The sequence below is a fragment of the Rattus norvegicus genome, chromosome 1, assembly GCF_021556685.1.
Source record: "Rattus norvegicus strain SHRSP/BbbUtx chromosome 1, alternate assembly SHRSP_T2T, whole genome shotgun sequence".
In the NCBI taxonomy this organism is placed as follows: Eukaryota; Metazoa; Chordata; class Mammalia; order Rodentia; family Muridae; genus Rattus; species Rattus norvegicus.
The window spans coordinates 94,992,628-95,002,994 of record NC_141534.1 but is presented as its reverse complement, the minus strand read 5'-3'; the positions used below and the strand labels follow the sequence as shown (position 1 = coordinate 95,002,994).

Below are 10,367 nucleotides of genomic sequence, written 5' to 3'. Positions count from 1 at the left end.
ACAACCTCCAGGGAGACTTGAGTCCCCAACTCCTCACAGACCTCAGCGAGCAACATGAAGCCAGGTGAGTCCCCAGAATGGTGTGTGGGTGAGTGTCCCCAGAGCCCCCTTGCTACACATCTCACTCTGTCCCTCTGTGTCACAGAAACAGCTGGGGGCCACATGCTCCTCCTCCTGCTGCTGCTGCTGGCCACAGTGCTGACAAGAACCCAAGCTCACCCTGTCCCCAGGGCCACCAGGCTCCCAGTGGAAGCAAAGGATTGCAACATTGCTCAGTTCAAGTCTCTGTCCCCACAAGAGCTGCAGGCCTTCAGAAAGGCCAAGGATGCCATTGTGAGTCTCCCTCTGCCCTTCTGTGGGCTACCCTCCTCCACCCCTCCCTTTCTGGGTTTCATCCCTTAAGCTGACTGGGATAAAAGTCTCCACACTTTCTGCAGTGGGATGAATTCAAGTCCTGCTATAGTGGGCTAACCTTAGCCCCTGGGCTAAAGCTACTCTTGCTGCAGTGAGCTAGTGTCCACCCTTTCTTGGGTGGGAACAGAAAACCAACATTTTCTGTAATATTCTAAGCCCCACTATTCATATTCACACGGGAGACTAATTTCTACTCTTCCTTCAGTGAGCTAACCTCACTCTCTCCTACACTAGGATAATCTCCACCCTTCCCAAGTTGGGCTATCTCCTGCTCACTAACAGTGCAGTGGCCATCTTGTAACCAGTGCTGTGGAGGAATCTCTGTCTTAATGGCCATCAACTTCATCTTTCCTGTCTTGACCCACCCCCAGCCCCACTGCGGTGACCTAACCTTCACCCTCCTATGTAGGCTAACCTGTGTCTTTGTTCTCCAGGAAGAGGGGCTGCCCCAGAAGGATGTGAGGCGCGCTTCCCGCCTCTTGCCCAGGGATGGGGACCTGCAGCAGCTGCAGGTGAGTGGGAGCTGGACACAGTCTGCTCTCAGAGGCCTCCTCATCTGGGTGCTATTTGTGTCTCCACTTTCCTGCTTCTCTTCCTCACCAGCAGTCCCACGACCTGTCCACTGTGTGAGCCCATTGACTGTGGCTCCTCATCTGTCCCCTGTCCATCTACATCTCAGATGTCCCCAGTCCTGTCCCCTTTACCTGTCTCCCTTGACCTCCCACCACTGCTCCCTCACGGGTCCTCTCTCGTGTCTCCTTACTCAGGTCCAGGAGCGCCAAAAGGCCTTGCAGGCTGAGGTGGCCCTGACACTGAAGGTCTTGGGGAACATGACTGACCCAGCCCTGGTCACCATCCTGGGCCAGCCTCTTCACACACTGAGCCACATCCACTCCCAGCTGCAGACCTGTGTGAGTCCTGGGGCCCTGGCTCCTCCACACTGTGACTCTAGCCCCTTGGGCTTGCCCTGAGTCCCAGCAGCAACCTCACAGTCCCCATCCTTGATCCACAGACAGAGCCTCAGCCCACAGCAGAGCCCAGGCCCCAGAGCCGCCTCCTCTCCCGCTGGCTGCACAGACTCCAGGAGGCCCAGAACAAGGTGAGTCTGGGCAGGGGACTGGGGTCTGCAGGGCCTGGGAGCTCTGAGGCCCAGCAGCCCCTGAGCCAGCCCTGTCCTTTCAGGAGACCCCTGGCTGCCTGAAGGCCTATGTCACCCTCAACCTCTTTCGCCTGCTCACCCGGGACCTCAAGTGTGTGGCCAGTGGAGACCAGTGTGCCTGACCTGGAACCCTCCTGCCAGCTTCTGGAATTCTTCACTGTGTGGATGCACCAAGACCCCACCTTAATTTATAGCTATTCATGCCTTTTTAAAGCATTTATTTATATGTGTGGGTCTCAGACCCAGGCCCCATAAAATGTCTATTTTTTTACTTTGTAAACATTCTTCAAATACACAATGATAAAAAACCTCTGTGGTGTGTCACGTGTGTGTGTTGGTGTTGACTCTTGTTCTTTTGCCTCATGGCAAAGGACCATAGCCTTAGCTCTACAGGGACACTCCTCTTGCTCTGAACTCTGTGGTCTAGCCTGAGCTACTGCTTTTTACCTCTGGGTGGATTGCAAATTGGCTCTTTTTGGAGGAGGATGGATCTTCTTAGGTTGTTCTGGAAAAATCTCTTGCCTGTGGCCCCGGGTGTTGGCAGCAGGCTTGTTTATGCTCTTCCTTGTTTCTGCTTTTGAGATGGCTTCTTGTAGCCCAGGCTGGCCTCCATTTTGCTATGTAGTCTGTTGGCCTTAAATTTCTCCTTGTCCTGCTGCCCCCTCTGGGATGCTGGCCTTGCAGGCATGACCACCGAGCCAGGGTCTCACAATAACCAACCTTGCTTCACTAAAGACGCCGCCGTGGTGGATCGGGTCCTCTGTGCTTTGCTCTTTTCTCGTCTGGACCCTGTGTGAGGACAACGTGTGCTTCCCAGAGTGGTGGCTCAGCAGCCCATTCCCTAGGACAGTGTTTCACGATGACACACAGTCTCCTGAACCTCAGGCTGGCTTCAAACTCACTGTGTCACCGTGGATCCACCTGCCACCACCTCCCTGGTGCTGGCATGACAGGCATGTGCCACCACATCTGTCTTCATACGGAGCTGGGGATTGAACCCAAGGCTTCATGTGTGCCAGGCAAGAGTGGCCCCTGAGTCACATCCTCAGCCATGTCCAGGACAATCTTCATCCACAGATGTCCACAGCGTGTGCTAGTAACCATCCTGGCCTCTAATACAGGCAGACATGTGTGAACTACAGAGAGACCAGAGCTTTGAAACAGGATGTGCATTGGTCTGCTTGTGGGGTGTGATGGTCCATGCCTTCAATCCCTGCCCTGAGGGGGTGGAGACAGGAGCGTCAGCTCAAGGTCATCCTTGTCTATTTGGTGATTTTTGGGCTAGCCTGGGCTACATGAGATCTTATGCCCTGTTCCTATTGTTTATCTACTGTCTACATAGTGATTCTGAAGTACTACTCACGTCGACAGTGGTTATGTCTGAAAGTGGCTTCCAAGATGGGAGCATCCAAGACCCATCTTGTCTTACAATTGCTCTCCTGTGTCCCAGGAGATGTAGGCCTTGAGTCAACTCAAACGTGGTGTTGTGATGGCTCCTTTGTGAGTGTGCGTGTGTGTATGTGTACCTGTGTGTGCATGCTCATGCTTGCTCATGTGTACATATATGCAGGTGTGCATGCACATGTGTGTGTGCAGGTGAAGGATGTAAGTAGACATCCAGTGTCTTCCTCCCACACTCTCCACTTTGATTATTGAGGTGAGTGTGGTCTGTCACCGAGCCAGAGCTCACTGTCTCTGATAGACGGTTTGCTCTGGGCATCGTCTGTCTCCATCTTCTGTGTGTCATAGGCAGGTCTCCATGCCCATCCATCCTTTCCAGGGGTGTCAGGGATTCGAACCTGAGCCCTCACACTTCCACAGCCAATACTGTGTCTGCTGGGCCATCTCCCTGATCTTTTCGGTTTTCTTTCTCAAACATCTCTTTCAGAAGACAGGCTTTCTGGTCTGATAAGACGGCTGTGTGTGTAGCAGCACTGGCCACAAAGCCTGGTGTCCTCACCAGAGTTTAATCCTGAAACGCACATGGTGGAAGGAAAGAACCGACTCCTGACTTTGATCTTCATATTTGCTTGTTGGCACAAGTACACAACACACACACACACACACACACACACACACACACACACACCACTGCTTCTACTACTATTATAAAAAAACAAAATTTAAGAAATAGGTGTGATGTCTCATGCCTTTAATTCCAGACCTCCAGAGGCAGCGAGGCAGGCTGTTTGGATTTGAAGCCAGTGTGATCTGCATAGCTGGTTCCGAAGGATAAAAGTACAGCCTCCAAGCCTGAGAACTTCAGTCCCCGCATCACTCTATGTGGTGTGAGAGAAACCAACTGTCTGATCCCCTGGGGGTAAGTGTGCAGAACATCGTCACACAGAGACCCCATGGCAGCCTCTCAAAGCCTCCGCATCCTCCCCAGTGCCAGCCAGGGCACACAGAACAAGGGAACCCGGCCTTCATCAGGTGCAGAGATCAAAACATTTTCCCTGTGGTGCGCTAATTCCCAGCTTCCTCCTCTGCGTGTTGAGAAATGTCATTGAGTCAGCTCTAAGCTCTAACACCATCTGTAACTGAGAAGCAGAAAGAACTGGTTGGAGAAGCCTGGCAGGAGAAGGCAAGGCAAGAGAGCGGCTCCTGGGAACAGGCAGGGTGGCTTCTGACACTCTGTCCTGTAGACTGCATTGTGACAGGTGTGTGGCGTTAGGCGTGGTCTCCAGGTGCTCCTCTGCCCGAGCACTGGGAATGTGTTACTCTGAACGTCTGATCTGAGTGTCTGCACTGCGTGTGCCAGTGCCAGTGAAGGTGTACTCGATTTCTAAGGATGAGAGAATAGGACCACGTAGTATCGTCTTTTGTAGCTTGTTTGTTTCCCTCATAACGTCCCCAAAGTTCACCCACAGTGTAGAGATGTCGGGCTACCCTTCCTTTTCAAGCATTGCGTTGTACATGGATCCTTAGGACCCTGTGCTGATGCATCTGTCCATGGCTGGAAGTTTTGAGTGGTTAGGCCATTATGTTCATGACGGTCTGTTGCAGCAACCAATAGAGGCCAGAGATGCTACGTTTTGGTGGTTGGTCACTGAGCCATTGCCGAGGCCAGCAGTGATGAAGATGGACTAAGCCACAATGGACAGAGGTGGGGCACGGTTGGTGGACAGCAGCAAAGGGAGTCAGGCCAGGGGCAGCCATTGCCAGAGCCATTGGGATCTCAGAAGTGGCTTGCCCTGGTCCTTATCGGTACTGAAAACACTGTTTCTGAAGTGTGCTCCTGGCAGACCCTGGCCCAGCAGGAAGCAGGACTATTCTCTCCTCTCTCCTGTCCTCTGTTCTTATTTAAACTGAGTGGCATAGTGAAGATGGACGGAGGCCTGACTCCCAGACCTAGAGCAGAAGGGAAGAGAAGCTAGAAGAGAAAAGAAAGGCCTTTGGAGGCAGAGGCAGGAAAATCTGAAGTAGTAGGTAAACATCAGCCATGCGGTGAGCCCCAGGCTAGCCCAGAATACATGAAACCAGGCTAGCCCAAGGAGGAAGGACGGATGGAAGAGGGAGGAAAGGGAGCTGTGGGGAATCCCTGCTAATTAAGGTCGCGGTCCAGCATGTCCAAAGAGCTCCTCTGAGCTCTGCACAAAACAGAGGAGGACTCCCTTTTTGCAACAGGGCTTTCCCTTCTCTGATCTTTTTTTTTTTTAAAGATTTTATTTATTCATTTTATATATGATGAGTACACTGTCACTGTCTTCAGACACATCAGAAGAGGGCATCAGATCTTGTTACAGATGGTTGTGAGCCACCATGTGGTTGCTGGGATTTGAACTCAGGACCTCTGGGAGAGCAGTCAGTGCTCTTAACCAATGAGCCATCTCTCCAGCCCTCCCCTCTCTGATCTTGTGTGATGATGAGCCCAGCCCCCACACCCCCTACCTGGGGAAGATTGAGTGTCCTTGGCAGACCTACAAGCTCAACTTCCTCTGTGCCAATAAGAACCTGCCTAACAAGTACCTGGGATTCCTGGAATGCTTCTCCACAAAGTGAGGCATTCACAGTTCTTTAACCTCCAGCTAATGACTTACCTTCACCCTGAAAACGCCTCCTCCTCTCTCTCTCTCTCCAAGGTTCATCTATAGCCTTTGGTGACCCCAAATAGAGTCTACACATACAAGCCCATGCTGAATAAAGTGTACATGCACAAGCCGAGCTTATCTAAGAGAGATGTTTCTTTAAAATCCTCAGAGAAGCCCTTCTACTCCCCAGCCCCACCCCTGGCACTCACTCCCAGCCTCTCTGGAGTCTGCTTCATCCTTCCAGCCCAGTGAGAGAGAGAGGGGGGAGGAGAGAGAGAGAGGAGAGGAGCATGCTGACACAGCTGACAAGCATACCACAGAGATCCAGTTAAGTGTGTCTTATTTTCTTGAGGCACAGCCTATGTCATCCAGGATAGCTGTGAACTTAAGATCAGTCAGTCAGCCTCAGGCCCCCAAGGAGGCTACCAACAGTTTATAAACATATGTCACCATCCCAGCTAGTTGATTCTTGCAAAAGGCTATCTATTGTAAGGTGTCAAGAGGCTTAGAGAAGTGTCAAGACAATTGGCCATTCAGGTATAAGAACTCCAAGAGCCCAGCTACAGATTTGAGTTTCCAGGGAATCCCTTTCTCCCTAAGGTCAGGATGCTGGCTGCTTAATTAGAAATTAATTTCCACCAGTATGATCAGAGAGTCCCACCAGTCAAGAAATGCCTCAGTGGTGGACTGATTACCATAAAAGAATTTCCACAAGGAGGAAAAGAAAAATGGCTGATCTGCCAACTGATGTGTGGCTTTCTCCAGGCCCACCATTCACATCCTGTCTAAGAGCACCCGACTAGAAAGATCTACATGTAAGGCGGAGGCTCGGTGGGTGGCAGTCTGAGAATATGTTTGCTAGCTTTGCAGCCTCTGGAGATGGGCGGGTGTAGCTAATGAAGTTCATGAGCGAATTAAATGTGTACAGTGGTCTCGCCAACACTCAGGAGAGTTCAAGTCCAGCCTGGGCTACGTTGTGGACCAGCCTGGTAGACATCACCAATCACTCCCCAAAATAAATAAATAAAAAGTTAATAAATTTAAATCGTGTGGAAGAATTTTTGGTGAGGCACCAGCTAGCACTGAAGAAAGATTATTCTGCAGTTAGTAGCTGTGCTCCCTGTCCGTGGTCCTGAACCTCTCTGAAGCCTAAGGACGCTATGGGAGGACTTGAGGCTAATTTCCTCCCAAGGATTCTGGACCAAAAGAGGCAATGGTGGTAGGAAAAAACATAGGGGCAAATTAAAATCCTCAGACTATGGGGTCTCCCCTTATGGAGAAAGGTCTCCAGAGAACTGGAAGTCTCCTCAAAGGAGCACAGGTTCAAGGCCAGTCTGGTCTGTATAGGAAGTCCCTGTTTGAAAACTGTGCAGGGATCTGGAGAGATGACTCAGTCCGTAAAGTGTTTGCCTGGCAAGCTCGAGAACCTGAGTTTAGTTCCCAGAACCCATGTACAAAATTAGGCTCAGTGGTACACTCTTGTAACCCTGGCTTTTGGGAGGCAGAAACATGAGGTGATTAGAATTCTCTCAGGAGCCAGTGTAGCTGTGGGAGAGCCTCAGGTTCAGTGAGAACCCCTGTCTTCCTGTCTCAAAACAAAGAAAGAAAAAAGAAAAAGAAACAGGAGGAGGGGGAGGAGGAAGAGGAGGAGGAAGAGGAGGAGGAAGAGGAGGAGGAAGAGGAGGGTGAAGAGGAAGAAGAGGATGAAGAGGAAGAAAAGGAAGAAGAGGAGGATGAGGAAGAGGAGGAGGAGGAGGAGGAAAAGGAAGAAGAGGAGGATGAGGAAGAGGAGGAGGAGGAGGAGGAGGAGGAGGAGGAGGAGAAGAAGAAGAAGAAGAAGAAGAAGAAGAAGAAGAAGAAGAAGAAGAAGAAGAAGAAGAAGAAGAAGAAGAAGAAGAAGAAGAATGAGGGACCATGAAGAAGCCACAGAGAACAGAGCCCTTAATATTCAAACCTGCAACCTGAGCTTGATTCCTGGAACCCGCATCGAGATGGGAGGAGAGAACCAACTCCTCTGACCTGCCAGGTGCACATTGCACACAGACATTACAAACGTACCTGATAGTAACATATAGAACAATTCAAAATATAGCAAGGTGAATGGTGTTCATGACACCCAAGGCCATTCTCTGACCTCCCCATACACACACACACACACACACACACACACATACACACACACAGAGACTACACACTACACACTATACAAACACACACACTATACACACACACTACACACTGTACACACACACACACTACACATACACACATACTACACACTACACACACACCAAACACACACACACTACACATACATACATACTACACACTACACACATACACCAAACACACACACACTACACATACACACATACTACACACTACACACACACCAAATACACACACACTACACATACACACATACTACACACTACACACACACACTATACAAACACATACACCAAACACACTCACACTACACACACACTGCACACTATACAAACACATATACACTACACACTACACACATTACACACTACTCACACAAACACATACACACTACATACTACACACACAGTACACACACAGTACACACACCACTGATACACATACATACACATAAATGCACTACACACACCAAATATGCATACAAACACACCACACACATATACATACCTACAAACAGAACACACAACACACACACATATACTCATACACACTGCACACATATACACTCACACACACACACATACAGATACAAATACACCACACATTCCCACATCTGCACACACACATACATTCACACACAAACATACCACATGCACACACAGAGAGAGAGAGAGAGAGAGAGAGAGAGAGAGAGAGAGAGAGAGAGAGAGCACATACACAAATGCAAGTGAATGCAATTACCTATGCATATATGGAGACCGGATGTCAACACCAGTGGTCTCTATTTTTGAGACAGAGTCTCCCACTGTTACCTGGAGTCAACCTATCTTCCTATCCCCACCCCTGCACCAGCACCTGACTTTTACAAGGACGCTGGGGATCTGAACTCAGATCCTTGCAACTTTTCACAGCAAGCATGTTACCCGCTGAGCCGTCTCCCCAGCCAAGGACAGACTTTTATAATGGAGACACCACGCCGGCTCCAGCTTCTCCAAATCACCAATAAGAAGACGACAGGGAGACAAGATGTTCCTTCCAGTGGGACGCAGCAAGGACACAGCACCACTTCTGAATTATTCTGGGGAAATTCATATTTACCCTGAACTTAAATCAACAAGAAGGAATCAGATGAATCCAAGGAAAACAGTCTATAGAGTGGTTACCTTGGACTCTTCACAAATGTCAATGTCAGAAAAGAATAAAACAAAACAGAAAGGCTGTGGACCATTCTAGATCAGTGAAGAGAAGACGGTGTGACATTGAACTGTGATGAGCCTGTTTGTGTCTTGGATTTAAAGGTATGCACAGAATACAGGTAAATCGGATATATAGTCATGGGGCAGAGTACAGTGACACGCACATATGAAAATGTCTACTGAGCATCCTGTGGTGCCCACACTTGTAATCCCAGAACTCAGACAGACAGGAAGAGGAGGGACTCAAGGTCATCCTGTGCTGTGTAGTAAGTTCAAAGTTAGCCTGTTCAAAAATAAAAATAAATAAAATGAGTGGATGGAGAGATGGCTCAGTGGTTAGGAGCACTTGTTTCTCTTGCAGGAGACCCAAGCTGGCTTCCCAGTGTTGACATGGTGGCTCACGATCACACATAGCTGCAATCCCAGAGGATTCGATGCCCTCTTCCAGCCTCCAAGGGTACCAGGGAGGAGCATGGTCTAGAGGTACAGAAGCAGGCAGAACACACATACATATAAAAAGGAGTTTTGTTTGTTTGTTTGTTTGTTTGGTTGGTTGGTTGGTTGGTTGGTTGATCTGGTTTTTCAAGGTAAGGTTTCTCTGTGTACCAGTCCTGGCTGTCCTGGAACTCACTTTGAAGACCATGCTGGCCTCAAACTCACAGAAATACACATGCCTCTTCCTCCTGAGTGCTGCGGTTAACCACACCTGGTGACATATAAAATAATTTTAATTAAAAATGTAAACATACATATATTACAAACTCATACACACACACACACACACACACACACACACACACACATATATATATATATATATATATATATATATATATATATATAATATTTTTGGAACATAAATACATTGCATTATAGCTAAATTGACCCAGTTCAGACATGCATGACCTCCTACTTTTTAAGACATTTTATTTTTTTAAATTTGTGCACATGTTGAGGGGGGCGCTTCCTGTGGATTCCAGAGACCTTGGATTCCCTGGAACTGCAGTTGTGAACCATCTGACATGGGTGCTGGGAACCAAACTTGTCTCCTCTATAAGAGCATGAGTGTCCTTAATCTCCAGTCCCATCTTATCACACAAAGTCCTCAAAAAAAATAAAAATAAAAAAAGCCCAGGTTGGCCTTAAACTCACCTCCTAGCCAAAAGTGACCTTGGACTTCTGATTCCCCCAACTGTGAGCGTGTGCAAACATTGTACCACCGATTCACGTTCCCTGCCCTTGCCAAACGTTCTTTTGCAACAAGAGCATTTGAAATCCACTGTCTTGATCTTTTTCTTTTTAAGTCAAAAAATTTGCTGTGTGTGACATGTGAGAGAGGTTACACACTCCATGGCCTGATCGGAGGTCAGAGAGTCAGCTCTTGCCTTCAACCAAGAC

The 10,367-nt window shown here is 48.8% G+C and overlaps 1 protein-coding gene across 1 annotated transcript; it reads left to right on the top strand.

The window, feature by feature from the left end:
• Ifnl1 (interferon, lambda 1) lies at positions 1-1,747 on the top strand. The gene is given in 6 exon segments (NM_001447328.1): positions 1-64; positions 146-333; positions 849-926; positions 1,182-1,325; positions 1,427-1,513; positions 1,597-1,747. Coding segments are annotated over 6 exon segments (606 nt in total). The 5' UTR covers positions 1-54; the 3' UTR covers positions 1,696-1,747.
• Positions 1,748-10,367: the final 8,620 nt, after the last annotated feature.